Source organism: Mixophyes fleayi, chromosome 11 (assembly GCF_038048845.1).
Source record: "Mixophyes fleayi isolate aMixFle1 chromosome 11, aMixFle1.hap1, whole genome shotgun sequence".
Classification (NCBI taxonomy): domain Eukaryota; kingdom Metazoa; phylum Chordata; class Amphibia; order Anura; family Limnodynastidae; genus Mixophyes; species Mixophyes fleayi.
This window is the reverse complement of record NC_134412.1, coordinates 72,211,054-72,237,181: the sequence shown is the minus strand read 5'-3', so window position 1 is coordinate 72,237,181 and position 26,128 is coordinate 72,211,054. Positions and strand designations below refer to the sequence as shown.

Sequence of the window (26,128 nt, the reverse complement as noted above, 5' to 3'; positions counted from 1 at the left end):
CCGTCTGAGAGACAGACTTTCTCCTCTGAAGTTGCGTAGTCTCTGTGTTGGTAAACACAGACTGCCTCAGACGTACACCAGATCTGGTGAATTAACATGTATGCTGGCTTAGTGCTTTATCATATCTGTGCATTGCCCAAAAGCATCCATAAATAAGCACTGAATACCTATTGGTGACATGGCCCCATTTAAAATAAGCATTTTTGTAATTCCAGTTATATATTTAGGAGGTAGCAACAAGCTGAGGTCATGGGGTGTTCATAATTCAATATGAGAGTTGCGTGTACACCCTGATACCCATTGCACAGAAATGGATAGCTGCCGTGGCTTGGCGACAGCTGTCCAATCAGCGTTATTGACACTGCAGAGTTCATTTAAGGTGTCCAAAGTTTTGAGTGGATGAGAGAGGACCATTAACAGCGTAGCACTTTAAAGCGGCACTTTCATGATCCTAAATACAACTGTGGCTATCATGGATCCATGCAGGCGCTTGGGATCTAAGCAAAATTAGATCCATATAGTTAGTTATCCTATAGATAAGTAATTCTGGCTCTTAATTTGTTTTTAATTAGTTAGTGGTTCAGCCCCTCGCCAAAATATGTACGTGTGTGCACAGGGATTATCTCGGCACGTTCCTCCAGTCTTGGAACCAGAAGGGTGAGTTTATCATTAATAGAAGGCACTCCTATCCTCATTCAAATTAAATGCCAATTATCTAGTTACTTTCATGGGCAGCCAAAACAGGATGATGATGCTAATCTTGAGTAGATTTCCTTTAATGCTTCAGGGTTCCAGGAGGATGGGGTGTTAATATTATTAACTGTTGAGCTTGACATCAGATGTGTTCTGTGCTTAGTCATATGTCTGTCATACAAAGGGAGTGTTATGAGAACTTACCTGGCTGTCTGCTAGGGTCACTCACCTGTGTTGTACGGATCTGATTCATTGCTCTGGAAAGATCCTGTTTCCATCTTGTCTCTCAGAAACTCTCTGGATGAAGTGTTCCCTTGAAATTTAATCATAGGGGCATTGAAGGGGGGTGGGGGCTGTAACAAAAGGATGTTGCAACACCCTTTCCCAATAACATGGATCAACTTTAGTATCATCATCATTTATTTATATAGCGCCACTAGTTCCGCAGCGCTGTACAGAGAACTCATTCACATCAGTCCATGCCCCATTGGAGCTTACAGTCTAAGATCCCTAATATAGACACACAGACAGGCAGAGGGGGAGACAGACAGACAGACAGGGAGGGGGGGAGGGAGAGACTAGGGTCAATTTTGGTAGCAGCCAATTAGCCTACTACTAATACAATTTAAATTTAAAAAAATATATATGTTTACATATAGGACATGAGGGAAGGTTTGTGTTTTATATATAAGCTGGTTTCTACTTCAGAAGATTTTTCTTTACGGAGTTACAGAAGATTATTTGTGTCACACACTTCGGCTGTGGAGCAGCAAATATCAGTGTGACTCCAGCACCCAATCAACCAGAGTGTTACACTACTCTGTTTTATTTGAAGTCATGGGTGAGCACTGTTGAGAGTTTGCTGCACCTCTTTGTTTTTCCACTGCCTTTGTATCTCTCCCAGTGGCTCCAATTCGGCTGGGTAAAATGTGTTAGGAGGCCAATTTCCTTCTGCTCCTAACTTTCTTTTTTTTAAATTGAAAAAACACAGATCCTGTGCAACACCTTTAACTCTCAAAGTGTAATTTTGCATAATTAGCAGTCAGGGGGGAAATAAAGGCAGCCATCCTTCTTCACCTATCTGAAGTAAATGGGGGTGGTGTTCACTCCGTACATGTGAGATGCAAATGGAGTCTCCGTACCAGGCCCCTGAACGGTATTCCTGAGACTCTTAACAATTGTAAGCAGTAATCTGTTCCCAGGATACTTTGACACGCACTGTGCCATTTTCTATGACCGAAAGAAGCTGAACTACTTAAAGCGTGCCCCTTGCAAAGTATTTCCTAATGTGTGTAAATTTATACCAAGTAGCCCCTACCGTGTTTACATTTATACCGAGCACCAGCTTCTGTGTGTAAAGATCTATCAAGAAACTCCACATCTCTTAAAATGACTAAAAATACCTCTTTATGTTTATAGAACTTTTTTATATTTTTATCAGTGAATTAAAATTATTTTGAGCTAATATTTTGAGGTAAATTTACCATGTGCTGTCAAACCCAGGCCTGAGCATAGAGGCAGCCATTTTGTTAGTTGAACCATTTTGGGAGCTGAGGTACAAAATGCCTCAGTCAGAGTGTATTCATAGACTGTATTGTTTTTAAGCCCACAAAGAGCAAACATTTAAACAGTTGAAGTTAAACATCGCTGACTTAACGGCAACTTATTATGCAAAATAATAATTGCAAGGAGTACATTGATTGGCACACACATACGATGTAAAGCAGTTGTTTGGTGGGAAAGTGGGAGCCTGCTCACAAGAGGGAAAAGGTGACTAAAGCAATATGTTGCACAAGCGGTGAGGCATTTTTATTTTTTTTCAAAGTATGGAAAGTATCTGTCATGGTAGACTTTCAGGCTATTTGTAACAACACTCTAGTGCTTTAATTGCTGGCTGTGGTGTTTTTAGTAGCTTCTGTAAAACTTGTCTTGTCCTTGAATTGCCCTTGAGGACCAGCCATCTGCAACACTCAGTTACTTTAATTGGCTCGGGCCTATTGTCCATTTATTTAACTGCAGCCGCATTCTAACATGTAAAGGAAAAAGTGTCAGAAGGAGACTTCTCCCTTGCTGGGCATGACCAGTGTTCCGGACATAGCCGCTGCGTTAATGGAGGAGGGATTTCATGGCTAGGATATTTATTTGGGACAAGTACGTGTTATTTTCAGTGTGTGGGATAGAAAGTTTCCCTTTTCAATATTAAATTATATTGGGCTGCACGGTGGCTCAGTGGTTAGCACTTCTGCCTCACAGCGCTGGGTTCAATTCCCGACCATGGCCTTATCTGTGTGGAGTTTGTATGTTCTCCCCGTGTTTGTGTGGGTTTCCTCTGGGTGCTCCGGTTTCCTCCCACTCTCCAAAAACATACTGGTAGGTGAATTGGCTGCTATCAAAGAGAAGACTTGTTTACACCCATCTGCTGTATTAGAAATATGATGACTGGTTGGTTTCCTATGGGCTTGTCCCTCCTATTGCGTTCTAAATTGTTAATGGCATGTTTAAAATTTTAGACTGAATGACTTATTTGTCATGTGGTGGTGCGCGCTACCGCTACGTAAATTGTGTTGGTAAAAGTGCATGGAAAATGCATCACTAGAACACGTCTTAACGTTTTGGCACGTTTAATCTGCGTCGGGTGGGGTTTTTTGGAAAATTACTTTTGCAGCCAGGGTGAGCAAGATTTCTAACGAGTTAAACAGCCGAACCAACCTACTGTAAATTATTCACAAAGCACAAATATCTTCCGCAGTGCCGTATAAAGTAAGTGTTGCGTTCAGGGCAATATGACAACTACGTCATTTTGTACAAACTGAAGGGAATGAGAACAGGTTGCAATCTAAAGGCTTGCACTTCTCCCTAGGAGCTGATGGGTGCGTATAAAAATGTAATTGTTTTGCCAGAATAGAACTCTCCACACTGCAGGGAACACCCCCCAATTTTTTGCCCCTGTGATCCTGTTCCATTGTCTGTGCATCCAGGATTTTTTGATAATCTTACTTAGTCATCCTTGTGGAGCTGCAGTTTGTAATTCCTGAAAAGGGCATTCCTTGGTGGGGTGTCCTGTTCTTTTCCCCAGATCAACATTCCGATACACAGTTAATCCGGTAGCTATTGCCAGACCTTGAGCAGAGTTTGGAGCCTGAATATTGCAGACACAGATGCATCTAGTGACTATGACACAATGTGTAATTGTGCACTTCTGTTAGAGGGTGTGCGAGAATCGCACAATTACACATTCCACAAACTTGCAGCTATTGACTTCATGCACACAGGCCTCACTAATCAGATTGTAGACTCTTGCAATGTGTAAGCTAGTCTCTCTTAAAGGATAGCTATCACTAAAGTAATATCAGGTGCACAGTTCAAAAAAGAATATTGCTGTTTTTTTGCTGTTTCTGGTCTCTATCCTCGGCCAACCTCTTCTCTCGTTTGTGTCTGGGTCTAAACTGACCTAAGACCCTTGTGATTTCTGTCAGTGCTTCATTCAATCCTCACACATCACTTGCACACACCCAGTGTCGGATTGCTGACACCCAGCCCTGAGAGACAGGACAGTAATGGTAGGCTAAATATAGGAAATCATATCATTTTCAGTTTTCACAAATATCTGTAGTAAAAAGAGCAGCAATAGGAATAGGTGGGAACTTACAAACTCGAGCAGGGAATAATCTCAAAATAACGAAGGTATCTTGGTGGGGACAAGGTTCCGGGTTCTGAATAATTCAATTCCTGTCACCTACATTGAATGCTGTTTGTTATTTTGACAATCCTCGCTCCCATTCGACAAGTGTAATACTCTGCTGAAATCTCTGGGTTAAAAAAACACAACTTTAATGTAAACAAAAAAACAACAACAAACCCCTCTGTCACTCAAAGGAGGTTGTCAGACACCAATTGGATGTATCGTAGATGCTGCCAATCTGCTGCCAGATTGCTGTTCTATACTGGCAAAGTTGGACTCCAAGCAATATTGAACGTATGTCTGTGCTGATTTGTTCTCATGCATTGATTATCTTTCAGAAAGCCCACCGTATCATTAGACTGTATGTGAGCTCCTATCCTTTTACCTCTTTATCATCCAAAAATCTTAAATTTATTAAAAATGATTGTAGTCTGCGTGTGTCTCTCACTGAACACCTCTTCCCTTGGTGAACCAATTCACACTCCAGTATCACCTCTACCCTGACGATGCCCAAATCTACCTCTCTGCCCATTTGTCCAACTGTCTCTATCTCTACATGGATGAGCACCAGATGGAACTCAACATTTCCTAAACAGAGCTGATCATCATCCCTCGTACCAGACTCCTCACCTCCCTCAAATCCCCCTCACTGTCAACAACCCTACAATGTCCTCAGTCTATAAAGCCCACTACTGTCTTGATATCACACTTGACTCCACCCTCTGCTTTATTCCTAACATCAAGTCTGTCTCTCAGTCCTGTTGCCTTCACCTTAGAAATATTGCTAGAAATTTCCCTTTTCGTACCTAAGATGCAACCAAAACGCTAATCCACTCTCTTCACCTCCGACTTTGATTATTGCAGCCTCCTCCAGTCTGCCCATTCCCATCATCCCTTTTCCCTGCTTCATCCTTTCTTTCTTAACGATCCATATCCACTGAACCACTCTGCTTCCCTATACTGGCTCCCCCTGTCCTTCTGAATCCAGTTCACATTACTGGACCTCGCCTACAAAGATCTCAGCAACACCAGCCTTTTATACATCTCAAATCTGAACTTAAAATATACTTGGTCACACCCTCGTAGACCTAGGTCTGGTCTATGCCTTGTCCCTGGTAACCTCTAACTCCCACCTACAAGATTTCTTCTGTGTTGCTGTCCCTGCCATGCTTGATCAGATTCTCCCTGAACCTTTAAATCTTTAAATGCTCATCATCAGCTATTTATATAGCGCCACTAATTCCGCTTTGCTGTGTAGAGAACGCACTCTCATTAGTCCCTGCCCCATTGAAGCTTACTGTCTCAATTCACAGACACACACACAGACAGAGACTAATGTCCATTTAATAGCAGCCAATTAAACTATTAGTATGTTTTTGGCGCGAGGGAGGAAACCGGAGCACCCGGGGGAAATCGACGCAAACACGGGGAGAACATACAAACTCCACACAGATAAGACCATGGTCCACAATTGAACTCATGACACCAGTGCTGTGAGGCAGAAGTGTTAACCACTGAGCCACCATGCTGCCAAATGCTCTCTGAATAACCTCTTAGAGCTCACCCTACTCCCACTTATACTACCCACACTAACACACCCCCATAACTGTCCAGTGCTTCACTCTTGCTCCTCTTGTCTCAGCTGTGCCATTTCCCCGTTAGATTGTAAGCACTCATGAGCAGGGTCCTCCCTACCCTTTATTTTCATCTCTGCATTTCTGTTGCCTTCCTTGTATGACCCTATTTCCCTGCTGTCTGGTGTTGCACTCTGCAGCCTTACAAATCAACGACAATAGCATATATAGACAGACAAATATTTACAAACCAATTATCTGCAGCTGCCTTGACTTATTCACTACTTTATGTATATATTAGGGTCTCTGACATTTGGTATTTCGTCATGGTTTTCGTTTTGTTTTTTTGGTTTTTTTTCTTGTGTTTCTAAGAAGCCAGTGAACTGAGCAGCTTTTTCTAAGACTATTAATGTGCAGCCGTTCTGTTTGCTTTCAAACACAAGAGATCTGTTTTTCTTGTTAATCTGTTAACATTTTGACAGCAAATCAGTCTGTCATCTGCTGGGGAGAGATTAGCAGGAGATATACAAAAGCAGACATGAGGTGTGGCGTGTGATTTAGTTTTACAATTGTCTGGTGAGCGAGGTTCCGCAGGTAAATTATTTCCTTATTACACTTGCATCAGGCATGGGTATCATTCACCGCTCAAACTTTGTCTGAGTTAAATCTCCCGTGACGAATTGCTGACGTATGGTTAAGTGTCCATGGGAGTTGTAGTTCAGCAACTTCTAAAGTACGTAACGTTGCCTAATTCTTTATATGACCGTTATGCCCATGAGTACAGCTAGAACTAGAGGTTGTAAATCTCTCTTGCCAATTTCCTTGCACATAGTTGAACAGGGTAACAATTGTTAAACCGTGTTCTAACCCTTCAGAAACTGATACAGTAAATCACAAATGCAGAAAATCAGGTTAGGAAAGGGGTAAGCAGGATTCAATAAAAATTGAGTCGTATCATCATCATCACCATTTATTTATATAGCGCCACTAATTCCGCAGCTCTGTACAGAGAACTCATTCACATCAGTCCCTGTCCCATTGGAGCTTCCCTAAATTCCCGCACACACACACAATGTGTGTATATAATATTATATTATATTATATTACACACAGACTAGGATTAATTTTTTGTTAACAGCCAAATAACCTACCAGTATGTTTTTGGAGTGTGGGAGGAAACCGGAGCACCTGGAGGAAACCCACGCAAACACGGGAAGAACATACAAACTCCTCACAGATAAGGCCATGGTCGGGAATTGAACTCATGACCACAGTGATGTAAGGCAGAAGTGCTAACCACTGAGCCACCGTGCTGTCGTATCCACCCTTTTACCAGGCACTTTTAGTGTGGCTATTGATCTGACATGCAACCGGAAACCTGTTGACTCTCAGAAGGAGACCACTCTTGAGCCATTGCCAAAAAAGACTCTAGGATTAGTGGGTCAGACGAGATCTGCACAGTGATCTGAAACTAGAGACTGGGTCAGTCCAGTTCAGTCTTTTGAACACAATCCTGTTGACCATAGAAATATTCTCCAGATCCATTACAGGATATAGCCCTTTCGTCGCTGTGGTCCTTTAATTATGGCTGAATTTCTATGTAAACTGAAGCTTTTACTTTCGAATCCTATTTACTTTATTAGCTTTTGCCCAAAGCACAGCAAAAATAAAATAATAATAAAATGTTAATTGATGATTTGGTTTGTAACAAAAGTTTCTCTTAATAGGACATTAGCAATGATGTACAGAAGGATAATGTGGACCAAAGATTCCTCAGCATCTTCCGAAAAGGAAAGAAGAAAACGATTGTCCGCAACATGGGGCAAATGATTCATTATTCCAAGGTCAAGTTCCGCTACCAGCACAGCCAGGTAAATAGAACACACTTGTCAAGCTTGGTGCTTCAATCTATGTTGAATTCTTAATATATAATCTAGAATGTACTAAATTGATTAGTGACTATTTAGAAGATGTGAGTGTATCATAGTAAAACATTGCAAATGAGCAAATGTTGCGGCATGCAAGAAATGGAATTTCATTTCCATTAGGTTATTTACCTGTGCCTGTTTCATAAGTCTGTTAGCAACTTTGTAATAAGTATACTTGTGTTTTCGTAGTATTTGAGCCGTGTATTACTGACAAAATTAGGAAAATTGGCTATCATGTTGAAGAATATTTGAGAGAGTACGCTCATAAATGTAATGAATGTAAAATCTAGGATTGTTCGTTTGTTTAATAAAAATAAATTGTGAAAATATTCTACGCTGAACACTTTGTTTTTTGGAAACCCAAAAGTTATGGTACACATTTATATGAAAAAAAAAAAAAAAAAGTTGTAGTCGCATGACCCCCTTTAATGGTTTCTGGGACCCCAATTTGTATTTCTGAGGTGTTTATTTAATTTTTTTTTCAATTTTGCATTTTTATGAAAGCATTTGATGTCAAAAGCAAACACTGTTGATAAAACATAAATGAATAAAAGTAGATGAGAATGCAACATTTGGAATAATATATTGTGTTGCGACATCTTTGTATTTTCTTATGTAGGAAAATAATCCGTTTTATGCAAGTATACGCTGACAATTTGTTCATTAAATGATAAGTTGACATACTATGAGGTAATTCCAGTTTGTTCCAAGGCCATAAAGTTTAGAAATGTGTGGTATGTGCCTCAGGACAGTTTGTATATTGGGATTTTGTTTGTAAAGGGGGGAAAAAATAGTTCCTAAAGGGAACACACACGGGCTTTCTGCTAATGGCCTGGTTGAGTTCTCCCTTTTGTTAAACAGTGTGTTAAAAAAAACCAAAAAAAACCCAAGACATTGTTAGAGAAGGGTTAATGGAATTGGCCGCTATTTACATAAACAGTGTGTTATTCATCCGATATATCTTTACACTATAGAAAACTTGCCCTTCTCACCTGTGAACTCCCTACTGCTGTCTTTGACTCATTTCCGATCACTTACGTGTATATCTTGGACCTTGAGCTCAGGTCTAGTGGATTATATTGCGCTTTGCAGTCACCGTTATGTTAACCCTTTGTTGCCTTTTTTTTTTCTTTTATCAGAAACGCTGGTACCAGTGCTGCACGATTTATATTAAAGTGGAGCTGCGGCATGCACACAGTGGAGGCAGCCATTTTGAGTGCCTAATATTCTCAAGAATATTGATCCTGCCCACAAAATGGCTGCCTCCACGGTGTGTAGTTGATGGGTTCACTTTAAAATCAGTATAATGTAAACTCTTTGGATCTTTAGACTTTTTCAAATTATGGAAACTTGCAACATTATTTTTTTTTATTTTTTATTTTTTTAAATGAAAATAATGTGTAAAGCTTGTGGCACTAAAATGATCAACACAATTATCCGTGATATGTGCATTTCAACAGATAATAAGAAACATATAGTAAAAACTATACGGCTGCTTCTTTCTTAAACATCTGTTCAGAGTGTATATCTAAAATAAACCATAATAATTTTTTTTAAAAAAGAGACCTTAAGCTGAATGCAGATAAACGCATCTGTTTTTCACGGATCAGGCACTTACCTTACAGGTTAGGTCAGGTGACATGCTGCAGCCTATGGATGCAGGGGGGCGGAACTAGGTGGAGTGTGTATGCGTATATATATATATATATTACACACCGCACGTCACTACTCCTTTCGAAGCACCCTGGCTCTTGGTACCTCCATGCGAGGGCCCCTTGACTTGTGCTGTGCGTGTACGTCCTTATGAGCCCAAAGGGGAGTAGTCACGATGATGCCGGATTTAGCACCGGACGATCGTAAAGGGCTAGGTCCTGGGACCAGTGGTTACGGCCTGTGGGCCATACAGTGTTTGGTTTTGCTATTACTCGTTAGCTGATTGGATCGCTTTCTACACTGCCCTTTATTATTTGTAATTAATAAACTGTGACCTGTTTGTTTTGCCAAAATCAAGTTGTCAGTGTGTTTAAGATTTTAGAGTGTTGGGTTAACCGTTCTAAAGGTGTAGTGCAATGAAGAAAGAAATCAACAGTATTCAGTTTATAGAAAACAAGCACCAAACATAGAGTACTAAATACTAAATAAATTGAAGATAATCAATGATTCTACTTATTGCATTTTTTTTTTTTAAATAAATTTTAATCTTAAGTTGTTGTATTTGCACATGACTGTGATTAAATAGCTCTGAATTAAAATGATCAGCTGTAAAATAATAGTTGCCTCATTGCACGACTAGAATGAGGTGGGAGATGTTGAACGATACTGGTCTGTCCTGTCTTGTAGGATCTTCTAGATGACACTGACCATTTGTTCCTCCTTTGTCTTCCCTTATTTTCAGGATATCAATGACTGTTACTTGGAACTCTTCCAGTCCTACCTGTATTTCCAGTCTCGAGGACCCACTGGGTTGACATATCAAGTACGTGTTGAGTGACCACACACTGTGCCATCCATAAGGTGTATAATGCTGTAGGCGCATTTAGGAGCAGTTAACTTATTTTTCACGAGTTAACATTGTAGAAAACAAATACCTGACTTCATCTCATTCCAGACAGACAAACCTTGCTCAAATATCTCTTGACTTTTCACCCTTGAGGGTCACATCTATTATACATGTTTACACAACACTAATACTCCTTTTATCTGTGTCACGAGAAACTTGGGAACTTTTTTTTTGTTTTTGAGACCTTCCGAAAATGTAAATATATTTATGTTTGGTTCATTGTTTGTGGTATTACACCAGGTCTGGGCTGTTTAGAGATTTGATTTCAGCGTCTGGTATATAGTGCATATATAGCTGTTTACACAATTTCAGTCGTTTAACCTGTTCTGTCCCAGTAGGGCGTCAAATGAGTTCTTTTCATGGATGTTCTGTTGGCAACACGAGGGAGGGGAGAGACGGATTGTGCAAATTTGGCAATTCAGACAGTGGGTCACATGACTGGATCACAATGTGACTCTGGGGACACACTATTCATGCCACTTTTAGCTCAACCAATGACGCCCTCCATGTGTGATCCGATCAGCCAATCGGGTTTCTAGTTCTTGCAGAGTGGACACTACAGCATCTTGATCTTTCAGGACAGGGTCAATTTGGTCCGAATCTACCATAAAATAGTTGGGCAATAGTGTGGTTATGACCTAGGCATATCTCCACCAAAGCGTACACCAGACAGACATTAGGCCTTATACCCATTGGGGTTTATCACATGTATTTTAATGGGTATGACACTTGAAACTATTGTTATCCTGTATAACCTTTGCTTGTAGTGTCACCACTACCCGTTTTACTTGTGTTGCTGTAGCATTCCGGTCTTCAGATAATGTATTCTATTCAATGCGTTTACCGTGGGTAAAAGCATTGGGGAAGCCTACAGTGACCTTGAAATGCTACCAACATGCACATCACGTTTGTGTTTGACGTGTTTTTACTAGCGTTAAAAAAAAAAAAAAAAAAATTTGAATACAACACCAGTAGGGTACCGGGAATAACTTCAAGCCTGGAAGTCCTTAAACTTTCAGCACATTACCAAAAACCTGTTAAAGATTATCTAGACCCATTACCCAGAATTTGGACATTTTATTTTGCAGCCAGCCAAGTAGATATTTATTTTTTTAGTGTTGCCTGTATATCTGGAAGCGGCCCCAATCACTTTGGACCTGATTCATTAAGGATCTTAACTTGAGAAACTTCTTATTTCCGTATCCTGGACAAAACCATGTTACAATGCAAGGGGTGCAAATTAGTATTCTGTTTTGCACATAAGTTAAATACTGACTGTTTTTTTTCATGTAGCACACAAATACTTGATAGCTTATTTGTACACTGAAATTTAAAGTTGATATTTGTTTGCTACATGAAAAACCAGTCAGTATTTAACTTATGTGCAAAACAGAATACTAATTTGCACCCCTTGCATCGTAACATGGTTTTGTCCAGGAGACTGAAATAAGAAGTTTCTCAAGTTAAGATCCTTAATGAATCAGGCACTTTGTTCATATATGGTGGCATAAATCTCTTGCCGGCTGATCTGCTTTCATTCTGAGCCTACAATGCTTTCCTATGCAAGCTGTCGCATTATATTGTCTATATAACTCTTTACGCCACACCTACAATGCACATCTCCATGCTTACACAAGAAACTGCATTATAGTCTCTAAATTCCCATTTCTGTTGTGTCCTGTATATCTTCATTCTGAACGTCCATGGGAACTTGTGATTATGTTCTGTTCTCCTCTCTTACTTTAGGGATTGGTACCATTAAAGGAACTTAGCGTTTACAAGCTGGAGCGATCCAAAGTCCCACCCTTGCCAGAACAAGAGCACGCTTTCCGAATCACAGGTAAAGTGTGACGCATGCATTGTAGAATAACATTTTCATTTTTTTTAATGCATTTGAAATGATCTTGTAAAATTGCCATTAATTGTTCTCGGTGGTTGTGAAATTTTCACTAAGAATTTCACACACTCTGGTTTTCCAAACATTCAGAAAGTGAGAAACCGCACCTGTTAAAACCATTTCCAAACATAGGCTGACTTGTGCTGAAAAGCGTTTTATTGAAAATAAGCGTCCCTTCCAGTACAAGGATATATATCGGGAGATCATTGTGACGTGTAGAATGTCAATAATCTTTAAAGAATATAGGATCATTGTGCAGAACCGAAGTGAGGGCAGGAGGTGGGGCTAACCTATGACCTGTCTGGAGGCCTACTTTTGTACTGGACTCAATATATTGATTGGAGCCAACAGCACTTTTTTGCCATTATGAAAAGCATTTTGTTGGTAAACTAATAATGTAGTTCATAAATAAAACTAGGTTTGAATTATGAAATTTGTATATTGAAATATAATAAAGCAATTGAAAATGTTTCTCTTGAGTCAGTTAATTAGAAATGGTTTTCATATCTGGCCAGAATTGTCTATAAAACTTTTTAAAAGAACCTCGGTTCTGCATATAAGGTAGATATCCGCTTTCTGTTCACTGCTGTCCTCCTTGCTCCTATTAATAGGTCCCTTGCTCAATCCTTTAATCGTTTATTGTCCAACCCAACAAGAGTTGCAGAAATGGCTCTACCACTTGGAGAAACAGATCCAGCTCAACGGTGGAAACTTGGACACGATTCCGGTACCAGAGGTAATACCCGGACAAGAAGTATGTGGGAATCGGCTACATCTAGAGTCCTACCTTAGAGTAGGGTTAGAAGTTGCTCATTCTAGAGTTGTCAAAGTTCCCATTTTCATTGTTCTGCTGTGTTTCCATGGTTTCTCTTGGCAGTCACTGTTGAAAATTCCACTGTCACTTTTATATGCACTGAGCGAGCTTTGTTGGGTCTGTTGTTCACCAGGGTAGACTAATCAATGGCTTGTAGTCTTGAATGAGAGAGAGAACGCTTCTCCTGCAGCCAAGACATAGTTTGCAGACTGGGACAGCTGATCCCACCTGTTTTGCTGTTGCAGCTGTGATCTGTACAGAGGGGTCACACAGAGCTCCAGCTGTCGTTGCAGCCAGGAGCTGCCTGAAACCAATTTAATATCCGCACTTTCTACGCTTCCTTTCCATTCCATACATCAGTTATTTTTCTTCGTTTTTTGGGGAGATTTGTGCGGTTTTACACTACAGATTTGAGCAGGGGTTGTTAATCCTAACAAAAGGATTGGATGAATTAGGACGCCACAATGGTATCTTATAGCAAATGACTATTGAGTGTGAATGACTTGTAGAATACATACTGAATGTTCAAGTGTTTGTTTGGTTAAATTTGCATTCAAAATAATTTCTATTGTATGTGTTCCTGCAGCATAGACATTTAGTGTATGATTGTATATACAATCTGCAGGTGATAACATGTAGTGAGCTTGATGTATGACCTCTTTATCTTGTATGTTTCACTATCTCAGGCGTCTGTCATAGACGTGTGTCAGTAGCCCAAGTGTGTCTCGTACAAGTGTCTTGTATGTCTCTAACTCAGGTTTGTTTTCTGCAGATTGTATAAACTAGTGTGTAACTAGCCCACGGCTTTCTTATGCTGGTGTCTTGGCTAGGTGTATGTAACTAGCCCACGGCTTTCTTATGCTGGTGTCTTGGCTAGGTGTATGTAACTAGCCCACAGTTTTCTTATGCTGGTGTCTTGGCTAGGTGTATGTGACTAGCCCATGGTTTTCTTATGCTGGTGTCTTGGCTAGGTGTATGTAACTAGCCCATGGCTTTCTTATGCTGGTATCTTGGCTAGGTGTATGTAACTAGCCCACAGGTGTCTTGGCTAGGTGTATGTGACTAGCCCATGGCTTTCTTATGCTGGTGTCTTGGCTAGGTGTATGTGACTAGCCCACGGCTTTCTTATGCTGGTGTCTTGGCTAGGTGTATGTGACTAGCCCACGGCTTTCTTATGCTGGTGTCTTGGCTAGGTGTATGTAACTAGCCCACGGCTTTCTTATGCTGGTGTCTTGGCTCGGTGTATGTAACTAGCCCACGGCTTTCTTATGCTGGTGTCTTGGCTAGGTGTATGCAACTAACCCACGGCTTTCTTATGCTGGTGTCTTGGCTAGGTGTATGTGACTAGCCCATGGCTTTCTTATGCTGGTGTCTTGGCTAGGTGTATGTAACTAGCCCACGGTTTTCTTATGCTGGTGTATGTAACTAGCCCACGGCTTTCTTATGCTGGTGTCTTGGCTAGGTGTATGTGACTAGCCCATGGCTTTCTTATGCTGGTGTCTTGGCTAGTTGTATGTGACTAGCCCACGGCTTTCTTATGCTGGTGTCTTGGCTAGGTGTATGTAACTAGCCCACGGTTTTCTTATGCTGGTATCTTGGCTAGGTGTATGTAACTAGCCCACAGGTGTCTTGGCTAGGTGTATGTGACTAGCCCATGGCTTTCTTATGCTGGTGTCTTGGCTTGGTGTATGTAACTAGCCCACGGCTTTCTTATGCTGGTGTCTTGGCTACTTGTATGTTGCTGTCTCAGGATCATGTTTTACAGATTTGTTCGCTGTCAGGTCTTGCATGAGAACCACACGGCAATATAGTAATAATGATTGGTCTGAGATAATGTTCATGTGTCCAGAGTTTTCTATGCCACTTAAATACTTGTTCTGTGACCTAAGTGTCCGTTCAGTACTTTCAGAGCTGGCCCCATTCCCCTAGTCTGGATGTCCAGAGTGAGACTCAGACCTTCAGTCCTCTGTCACTTTCCACGCTCTGCTCTTCATTTGCACCTGTGGCTCCTGAAACTCTAGACGTAGCTGCTATGTGAACAGACAGTCCTGAACAGCAGCAACAGCTGTGATAGAGGACAGTCCGGCCCTGCCTGCCAAGGGAATACCCTGGGCGTAAGCACAGCTGCCAGCAGATGGGGTCATAGGCAGGGAGAGCGCCCCCAGTTTTATGGATTTTTCTTTTGAAGGTTGTACTTAGTAATTCTAGAGACAGGACAACTTCCTATTTCTATGAACGCAGGTCATGGATATTAGCCTTGCATTGCAATTGATCACTGATAATGTGTCCTAATCAGTTAGTGATCACCATAATGTTGCAAAAGACAAACCTACATAGTTAATGTAACTGTACTTATAGCTGTACTTTAAAATGAAGTAATTGAGCTTTAAATATGTCATTTCTCTGGGGATTAAATGTAAAATGCTGTATTCAGTCATCTGATTATATACTATGCCAGCGTATAGCCTGAGGGTCTCATTGTAGTAACATGTTTTGTTTTCAATTTGTGTTCTGACTACGGTAAAGAACGTAGCATAGCGAGAACTCCAGCTAAAGATTGTCCAACTTAATAACAGCACATGCCCGGGGCCCTGCAGTTTGGAGATTAGCTTTGCCATACGCTGACTGATTTGGAAGAGGCACGTGGTTGGATTATAATGCTCAGATGTGGTCATCATCCAGTTGGCGTTACCATCTATCCCAACCGAGATCTGATGACTAGTCGCCTTTTTGGCTCCAGATGCCCAGCGTATTGGGGCAACTTAGTTCTAAATCCGTCTAATTGGCTTCCAAATCAGTGCGTATGGGCACCTAATCTCCGGTGCTGGACTTTATACCTGGTTGACGACCAGGACAAGTTTGAGAATAGTCCATTATAAGGGTGTTAATGGAGCTGATTAGTTATCACTTATCCAGTCAGTTTTGACAACTTTCTAGAGGACTTTGTTTATTTTCAGACTTCCGGTTCTATGATTGGGAGAAGCATTAGACGCAGTGTTGGTGGAGTTGATAATCTAGAATACAGCGGGGTCCTTGGCCCACTGAGTCAAAAATTTGAAGTAATGGGGAAAGAATACAGAGCTCTGATTTACATAGACGTGTTCCTCTTTTTCTTACAGGTGAACAATGCCAACATATGGGAGAAATCCGAGCTCAGGAGGTCTGTTCAGAGCCAACCTGTGCAGGACTGGGAAGGGACGCAGAGGGAGTCGCTAGGCTCCATCGCCTGTATCTCCAAGGTGAAGCTGCAGACAATGCCATTCCAGGTTAGTGTCTTTATATTGTTGTAGACCATAAATGTGTATTCTCTACTAGATCACCTAAAAAGCTGGTCCTCTTACAGCACCTTCCAATGACATATTGAGTTATAAATTCAAAGAAGACCCAGAATAAGAAACAATTGTGTGCTCGCCAACATTCGTAAAATGGGAGTGTTCAACAGAGAAATGGGCGTGGCCTTAGCAGGTGGGGTTTGTGCCGATAAAGGGTGTGGCCTAATTTGTCTCTTTTTGCCATTCGAGATTGTTGGACGCTATGCTTGCGGCATTGACATGTGTTAACTGGCTAAGAAGTGTAAGAAATTCTCTCTTCTGCCTTTACGTACACTTGCTACAATATCGCATCCACTATTGGACAATTGACTCAATATAACAGGGTGTCTGGTCTGAAAAGGGTAATGCTCCTATAGAACTTGATATTACAGAAAGCACTGTATGCCTTTATCTTCCATTGAGTTAAACACTTCATCCTCTTTCTACAACAGGAGCTGCATGAGAGACTGTTGGTCCTGTACTCGTCCACTCTAGTGATACTTTCTGAAGAAGGAAAAAACCTTTGTTTTAGGGTAAGACTGTATATACTGAACTGCATGTGTGTGGGCAATATTTTATTTAAACATTTTTTTTTTTTTATCAATAAAACTTTAACAATGTTATCACATCAATTGTTAGATTCACAGTATATTATCTTAACTGCAGCAATATTACTGCCTCCAAGGGAAGTATGTAGTTGGCGAGCTCTGCAGGTTCATGGCTCGCCAGTTCACCCGTGCGCAGTGGAACCGAAATCAGACTTGGGTCCCACTTAGTTAAATAGATAAAATTATGTTAAAACTATTTAAAACCTGTAGGTGAATGGGAAAAAAATGCTTTATTCAAATAATAAAGCGTGTATTTGGACCATACTAAGAAGTCCAAATGTTTGCGTTTCCTTATTTTGCAACTGTTCAGAGCATCATGTGATTATTGTGTTGTCTGTGTCTGTGTTCCTCTGATGTTCACCAGCAGAATCAGAGCTTTGTGTGTACATGTCTGTATCCAGAGTAACTGGTTGTGAGTCAGGGCCAGCGAGAGGCAGACTCACACTATTGGGAGAGGTGTGTGTGGGAACAGGAAGCCAAGTGTAAATTACAAGATGATCCTGACCAGGTAGAGATGACACCCTCTTTATAAGTGATGCTGAGGATTAACCCTTCCCAACCTGTACCCATCGGTACCCACTACTGGCAGCTGCACTATTCAGTAACCATATGGTTTTGTTTTTTTTGTTTTTTTTTCTATAAACAGGGAGAACTACCACTTAAAGCCATAAAAGTGACTTCAGACGAAAATGAAAAACAGAAGAAGTCATTCTTGCTAGAAGGTAACGAACACTTATCTTTTATTAATGTAAGCATGTAATAAATAATTTAATTGAGCACTTTGTAACGAGTGTCTCAGATACACAATTGAAGGTACCTACAACACCGACAGAAGTGTGCCCTATAGAATATACTAAAGTGTACCTGTTGTTAATTCTATTTCCGCTTTAAAGTCTCCTTGTTCCCCGCACACAGTGGTAACCGCCTTGTTGTGGTCTGAACAAATAGATACATGAGTGACATCACTGCGACATGTGGTACAAAGTTCCTCAGTGATGTCACTGGTTCCGAGTGCTTTGATAGGCTGCCTATCGTATCCTCCCACCCATTGGCAGCATCCAGGATATATACGTGACCTGTACACTGTAATTACTATACCACTGATTATCTACTAATCTAAGCTTAAAGAAACCATCTCTGCATCACTGTGGTTATCCATTCATGATGACCTTACAAAAGATGAGTTGACGTCTGCGTAAAGTGAACCTTGTGTTGATATATAATGTTGTCTCCTCTGTGACATCTACAGGAAGGTACATCAACACTATCCGGGTGATATGCCTCAGCCAGCAGGATTATGAGGAGTGGATCGAACACCTGAAACGCGCACAGCTACAAAACAGAGACTCCTCTCTGTCTGCGTCCAGCAGTTTCTGTGGATCCCACTCTGGACACCACGAACAGGTACTTTCATTCCCTGTGTATATCTCTGTGCACAGATCAGACACTACCAGTATATTAATAATCAATGCTATTTGAGTGTTTAATATATATTACAAGTACATGCATCTGGGATCCAGGATAGGAAAGGAGATGTACAACTGAGGTATAAGAGGCCACTAAACCTAAAACTCAGGTGTCCTTACATAAAGCAGAATACTGTACATAACACATATTAGGTAATGCATATAACAAACCAGTGTTGTACAGACCATGCAAAAAGAGGGATAGGTGGGCAGGGTCAGAGAGAGCCCTTATGTATGACCTAAGAGGTGGGCGAGATCAGAGAGAGCCCTTATGTATGACCTAAGAGGTGGGCGAGGTCAGAGAGAGCCCTTATGTATGACCTAAGAGGTGGGCAAGGTCAGAGAGAGCCCTTATGTATAACCTAAGAGGTGGGCGAGGTTAGAGAGAGCCCTTATGTATGACCTAAGAGGTGGGCGAGGTCAGAGAGAGCCCTTATGTATGACCTAAGAGGTGGGCGGGGTCAGAGAGCCCTTATGTATGACCTAAGAGGTGGGCGAGGTTAGAGAGAGCCCTTATGTATGACCTAAGAGGTGGGTGAGGTCAGAGAGAGCCCTTATGTATGACCTAAGAGGTGGGCGGGGTCAGAGAGCTCTTATGTATGACCTAAGAGGTGGGCGGGCATAATTTATGGCTGACTCTGCAGTGGAGTCGACAGTGGAGGAACAAAAAAAAATGTTAAACGTCATTGTTGAACCCCAACTCTTCCTTCCACAGGTGACAGCGAGTTGTAGGAGCTCGTTCACATCAGATGGTCGCACAAAATCCTGGGGAACACCAGGGAAGCTGCCCAACTCCAGCCACCAATCTATCAGCACTACACAGGGCTCAGATCACCAGTCCTACACTATACTAGGGGGACAGACCCTGCAGGAGGACCCCCTATCACCTGGATATACACAGCCAGTTCATGTAAGTGTCCTAGCAGTATGTGAATGACTGTACATTATCCTAATGGCTCTTAGTTAACTAGTTTTTCTTTTTTAATGTACTACTTTGTGAAGCCTGTGTATTACTAAAGTAAATATTATACCTGAGATGACAATGGAGTTTATATTTAACTAAATATCCAGCAAGCTGTCTTCTCCCTTTTCGGACTGTTATTTTACTTTTAAAGCGTTTCTAAGCTTGGCAAAGTGACTCTCTGTGATTGACAACCTGATAAACCTGAAATGTCAACAAAAATATGTGCAGAAGGGTCTGGTCCCTGTGGTATAAACTGTATGTGGCCCTTTAAGGACTCCCCCCTAACATCTCATGTAAACAAATTAAATATGTAGCCAGTGGAGACAGGACTCGTACACACACATGTTTTTCTAAATTCACATTTAAAGTATTATATGTAGTCTTGGTTTGAGTCTTCAAATATTTCTCATTTAAATTATATTTTGATCCTTATTTGCTGGTGTGGTGGTTGTTGCTTGTGAATAATCCTCAAATTGCCACAGTAGAAACAGGGACACCTACAGGTCACACAACAGTACTACACCCTTGTCTATTTGTTTATAACTCAGAAAGGAGGAGGGGCCACCCCTAGCGCTTTCAACAGCAACAAGAAAAGCTTTATTTTGCGATTTTTGGAGAAAATAATGACCATTTTGTCCTTTTATCTTAAAGTGTCTGGGAAATCCAAAGTGGCCCAGCGGACCTGGATCAGGTGATCTTCAGAGAGGCGGCAGTATCCGCGGGTCCAAAGGAAAAAACAACCTGTGTTTGCAGATGCCATCCGCTATGCCGCACAGTTATGACTTGGAAAGTACAGCATTTGGTCTCATCCCAGAGACCCCGAGTGAAGATGTCCTATCCCCTTTATACAAGGAGCCATACTCATATCAAAACCCTCAAACGCACTCTTCTGTCACTCCTCAGATGCTGGTAGGTTGTGGCTGCCGTGGTTCTTAACACAATTCAGATTTTTTTTTGTCCGTCATTTGAATTCTGATCATGGCGTTTGTCGTCCCCCCCCCTCCCCCCTGTTGATATCCATGTACGATTTATTGATCGGCCTTCTTGTTTTTTGCACTCACATTTAACATTGAGGTTCTGTAGTAAAGTCTGCCAGCTTCTGTCATGGTGTATGTCCTGACTGGCAGACTTGTGCAGCCCATCAGTAAGAACCAATGCTGTCTCTGGCATATAGAAGTGAGCGGCTGCATGAGGCTGATAGATTGTTGATATGAAATAATTGTACACAGTGGAGCACAGACGTGCCAATGAAAAAAAAGTCTGGCTTGGCAACATCATTTTATAGCAGCTCCCATAACCCTATTATTTAAAGGGCTGCTCTAATTCTTTCTAATGTGTCATTTTGCACATGATATTTAATCACACTAATGTCCTTAATTACGAGGCCTGATCCTCCTGATTACTTCATATCATATTCATATTGTTCGGCCTTTTTAAGTATTGTTAAGGCAATCATGAGTAGTTTTTGCATTGTGTGGTTCATTGTGTTAATTGGAGAACGGCGTCATTGAATTTGAAAAGCCACGGCATATGTTACTGAACATCTGTTTGGTTATGTTCCTATTGCAACCAATAATCTGCTCATCTATTGTGTGTGATCAGTTGAACAGGTGGAGTCTGACAGACAGCCAGCAGTCTACCTCCCCAGCCGACAGTCAGGCTTTGTCAAAGTCTCCATTGTATGCTGAACCGTACACGCCAACCGGCCAATCCAGCGACAGTTTCGTGGAAGAGGTAAGTGTTACCAAACACAAAGATTTTTTTTTTTTCTTGTAATATGGGGGTAAGCAGTCTGTGGATCTCCAGCTGATGTGGAATGTCATGTTCCATGCTGGGACTTGTAGTTCTGCACATCTGTAGAGTCCCAGGCTGCATATTCCTGTCTGGAGCTGTAAAGCCGTAACACAGGCCTCATTTGTATTTACTTATTTTTTCAAAGATCCTGAGAAACCTGAACGCAAACCGAATTGAGCCGCACGCCTCAAACTCGAAGACCAACGGATCATTCCATGTGAACCACAATCCACATTCGGCACTGCAGAAGAAGTATTCCCATCCAGTGAAGGGTAGCCAGCAGCTGGTGAAACCCATGCTGCACAGGAGCAGCGAGCCAGACACCTCTGTGCACTCCAGAGTCGCACCAGCCACACAGACGCCCTTCTTTAAAAGTGTAAGTCCTCTAGGCTGCTTCGGTGGTTGTACCATCCCAGTTCAATACTGCACTTTACTGCTTAAGCTTAATAGGTCATGGTGAAATAACAAATTGTAGCCTTTCTTTTTGAGATGTCCCTTTTATTTTTTGAGACTATATACCCAGTTTAAAAATATACCATAGCTTGCAGAGATGTAACACGAATGGAGTATCATAGACCTCCATAGAATAGAGCCACCTAGTGGGCAAACAGTGGTAACAAAAATTGCAGAATGTTTGCGTTGCATTGCACACTGTAAGGACCTGATTCATTAAGGAAAGTAAGGCAAAAAAGAAGCAAGTTTTCTCCTGGACAAACCACGTTACAATACAAGGGATGCAAATTAATTTATTATTTTGCACATAAGTTAAATACTGTCTGTTTGTTCATCTAGCACACAAATACATAATAGCTTTATTTTTACACTAAAATTTAAAGTTGATCTAGAACATGCCCTACCCCAATCATATGTTACCATTTACATCCCCCTCAAATGCAACATGGTTTTGCCAAGATGCAAATTTACTACTTTTTTTGCTTTTACTTTCCTTAATGAATCAGGCCTAAGTGTTCAACTAAACTTCTCTACAGTCTATCTAAATGATGTCAGTGTATCGTGACTTAAACCAAAAACTGAAGACACAAGTTTTGTCTCCTTCTCCTCAATCGTTAAGCCCATTATTATTAATACATATGGAATCCTGACCCTTTTGAAGTTTTATATATTTACTAAGCATGTATGTTATGTTAACAAATGCATATGCAAAGAAAGATTACATGATGCAGCAACATATTTCCATATATCTTATCATAAATTTAAAACTTTTAAACTGATGGGGAGTTTTGAGACTGGTCCTTCTACAATTGGTTAAATCGAAGCTCCAAGAATTATAGAATATTTGGTGGTTACCGTCTAGTATCATCCCTTCCCATCTAGCGTATGTCAGAGCTGTACAACGCTTGGACATCTGCGAGGAGTTTTGGATTTGAACAGCAGAGTAACGTCAAAGATTAAATCATAATCGAGATAATATTAATGACTTGAAGTCTAATCACCTATTCCTCTCATCTAGTTTGTCTATTCAAAATAAATTAGCCGTTTCCCCTTACTGCATGACCTGACTTTGTTTGCACATGTTACGCTGGGGTCGTAGAGCAGTACATGTACGAAATAAGCACACTTGGCTATTAGGACAAACTTGTATAAATCACTTATATGAAACAAAACTAACACTAGAAATGTTGACGCGATACTATAGAAACGATCTACATAACCCAGAAACGGGTGTAATAATGTAACTCCTGCATTTCCCCACGTTGTAGTAAACATGTTTTATCCTCACCTTCCAGATATCCACTGTAAAAGAAGAAATTGCTTTATCCTACCGCAACAAAGAAGGTAATGTAATAAAGCTGTCAGTATGTTATAGCACCAGACTCTGTAAGGGCAACTGGGGAGAGAGTTCAGACATAAGTGATAAATCACTTCCAATTATCGGGTTAAGCAGTTATAGATTTACTATTGTGCTGTGAAAATTGCAATAAGTGTGCTTTGTAGCCCGGCCTGCCTTGCTGACGACAAGCCTGAACAAGCCATTGTTTCTAGATCAGACATGAGCAACGGTTACCAACCCATGTATATTGGACAGATTCAGCACAATGTATTGTAGGGTTTTTTTCAGCTTATATGTAGCAAATGTCAGATGCTTTAATGTGAAAGATTAGAAACAAAATTCAAGTTTTAAAGACCACACATTGCCAATTAAAATAAAGACTCTGATATGTGTTCTGTATTGGATTCTATTTAATTTTCTGTGATTGAGAAAGTATCTTTGACCAGTCCCATTAATTGTAAGGTGCACCTGTCACATACACCATGGAGGCAGCAATATTATTGGCTGTACCAATCTTCACCAGAAGGCAGCCTATGAATTAACTAAGAACTAGTGACATCACTGCCAATGCAGCCTATCAAATTACAGGATGCCCTAACATTGTCACTGGTTCCTATTGACTTGATAGGTTGTACTTTCTGTGTGTTGGTTACACTTTCACTTGTAATAGATGCATATTTGCTATTGAAATACGACTTTCTGTAGGATAACATGCAACAAACCTTTAAATTGAGTTTATTTTAGTACTAAATAAAGTGGGCATGCAGAATAAACAGTTGGAGAGTTGTCTTACAATGAAGAAGTGCCCTCACAATGTGTTTTGGGCACTGATAATCCACCACTTTTGAACATTGAGTACATTCTTTTGTGATCGCAATAATAGCATTAAATGTGGGCAGCACGGTGGCTACGTGGTTAGCACTTCTGCCTTACACCACTGGGGCCATGAGTTCAATTCCCGACCACGGCCTTATCTGTGTGGAGTTTGTATGTTCACCCCATGTTTGTGTGGGTTACCTTCGGGTGCTCCGGTTTCCTCCCACACTCTAAAAACCTACTGGTAGATTAATTGGCTGCTAACAAATTGACCCTAATCTGTGTTGGTCTCTGTGTGTGTGTGTGTGTGTATTGGGATATTTAGACTGTAAGCCCCAACGGAGCAGGAACAGATGTAAGTGAGTTCTCTGTACAGCGCTGCGGAATTAGTGGCGCTATATAAATAAATGGTAATAATAATTAAATATACATTACTTGTTTCCTATTGCTTCTTGCTCTAACGTCTATCCCCTGTTAATTTTCCAGTGGAAGACATGTTTGATTTGCCGTCATCAGGAAGCCTGCAGCCGGAGACCTTGGACCACGATTACGCAGAGTTGCAGAGTTTCCAAAGTGACCTCAGCTATGACAATATTTGGGACTATGAAGCCAAGGAGAAAGATCTCAATCAGTTCTCACCACCTCCTTTCCCAGGACACTTTTTCCCGAGGATCCAGCAAGGAAAGTCCATCCCTAGCCGCTGGTTGTAAGGAGACGCTGGTGTAGATGTCAAGTCGGGCCAGAGGCGGAGCCGTCCTCCATCCCTGAACGATTGTGAAGGACGTTTCGCTGCTTTCCATTGCACTGGGTCACAACTCTGCAGGGAATGTGCTTACTGCCAATTTTGTGTTCTTTTGGCACCATAAATGGCCCCTCCCTTGCACTCTGCTTTTACGGCTCACCGTTAGAAAATGTTTGTTCTAGATAAGGAATTGCTGAACAAAACAAACGTATATCCCTCACACTTCCATGTTCTTTTTGCATATTAAAACTTGCAGCTGTTTGTGCCAAGAGTATAGGCTGTAAGATGCTATCCTGCATAGAGGCTTACAAAGCACGTGTATTGTCAAAGCTGCTGCAGGTTAGTACAGCTCACTCCCCAAACCCTGCCTGCTGTCACCAGTGTCTGACTCACAAAATACACACTGCTTTCACAAACTGCCTTCATACAAGGGTGAAACACTCCCTGTGCTGTTTAAAACCTCCCAAAATACCAACAATTCTGTAGCAATTCGTGGAACTCTTGAGGAATCAATAAGTACTGTGACTATAATGTAAACAATGGTGATCACCTGACCTCAGACACGGCTCTGGTTGGCTGTCGGTATATTTTGTGCATCAGAAAAGGAGAGATTAAACTTGCAGTACGGCTGCTGGTTTTCTTATCCTAGTATTCAGGAGAAATTCTCTCTATACTGCTTTGTGCTTCAGAGTACCAATAGACAGGATGGTGGTTAGTTTACAATGAGAAACTGTTATTGTAAAGTATATTTAATTAATAATTGGTTTATTTAGGCCATAAGGACCTTTTATATTTTGTTTTTGTTTTTTTTATACTGGTTTAAAGGGTCATATGCTATTTAACGTAAGCGGTATTTATTAAGAATGGTTGCACTGTTTAAAGACTGTATATAATTTGAATGGAAGGTCATTTTTTTTTTGGAGGTTTTTTTTTTTTTTTTTTTGAAAATGTTGTACCGTTAACTTTTAAAATAAAATCTCACCTCTTCCATCGCTTGTATTTTCAATGGTTTCCACCCATTACTCTGAAATTGTGGTATGAAAAAGAAAGACGTATGTACTACAGGATCACATAACACAGGCTTTTAAACTGTTGCAGAACTAAAAGTCCCAGCATGCACTGCCAACCTTTGGCTATATGCTCCTCCATTGTTACGCTTTTTGTCTTTAGTTAAATGACCAACCTTTGAGGTTTTGTGAAACTACAACTCCCAGCATCCCTGACAGCTATCAGGCCTGCTCTATAGTCATCCAGTTATGTTGTAGTAATAACGTCTCTCCAGATTTAAAGATTTTTCCTTGTTGGACCTTCTAACAAGGAAAAGTGGAGGTGTTGCCCGTAGCAACTAGTCAGATTCTAGTTATTTTCCAGAAGGTTTGCCTAATCTACCCCTTAGACTGGGGTAATGTATGAAAGAGCGTTACATAAAACATAACCGTATTAGCCAATGTGTGATACCTGGTCCCAATGCTATTTGTATGTTATTG

General features: G+C 40.9%; 1 protein-coding gene across 1 annotated transcript in view; it reads left to right on the top strand.

Moving 5' to 3' along the window:
- The window catches only part of PLEKHN1 (pleckstrin homology domain containing N1), a 31,627-nt gene extending 5,996 nt beyond the window's left edge, over positions 1–25,631 (top strand). Inside the window, exons 3-16 of the mRNA XM_075191595.1 lie at positions 7,677–7,820; positions 10,273–10,353; positions 12,184–12,277; positions 12,946–13,070; positions 16,268–16,414; positions 16,912–16,992; positions 17,714–17,789; positions 18,317–18,471; positions 19,249–19,443; positions 20,149–20,406; positions 21,100–21,231; positions 21,437–21,667; positions 23,040–23,088; positions 24,386–25,631. Coding sequence (XP_075047696.1) covers positions 7,677–7,820; positions 10,273–10,353; positions 12,184–12,277; positions 12,946–13,070; positions 16,268–16,414; positions 16,912–16,992; positions 17,714–17,789; positions 18,317–18,471; positions 19,249–19,443; positions 20,149–20,406; positions 21,100–21,231; positions 21,437–21,667; positions 23,040–23,088; positions 24,386–24,609 — 1,992 coding nt within the window. The 3' untranslated portion in view covers positions 24,610–25,631. The remainder of the gene's footprint in view (positions 1–7,676; positions 7,821–10,272; positions 10,354–12,183; positions 12,278–12,945; positions 13,071–16,267; positions 16,415–16,911; positions 16,993–17,713; positions 17,790–18,316; positions 18,472–19,248; positions 19,444–20,148; positions 20,407–21,099; positions 21,232–21,436; positions 21,668–23,039; positions 23,089–24,385) is intronic.
- The last annotated feature ends 497 nt before the right edge of the window (positions 25,632–26,128 follow it).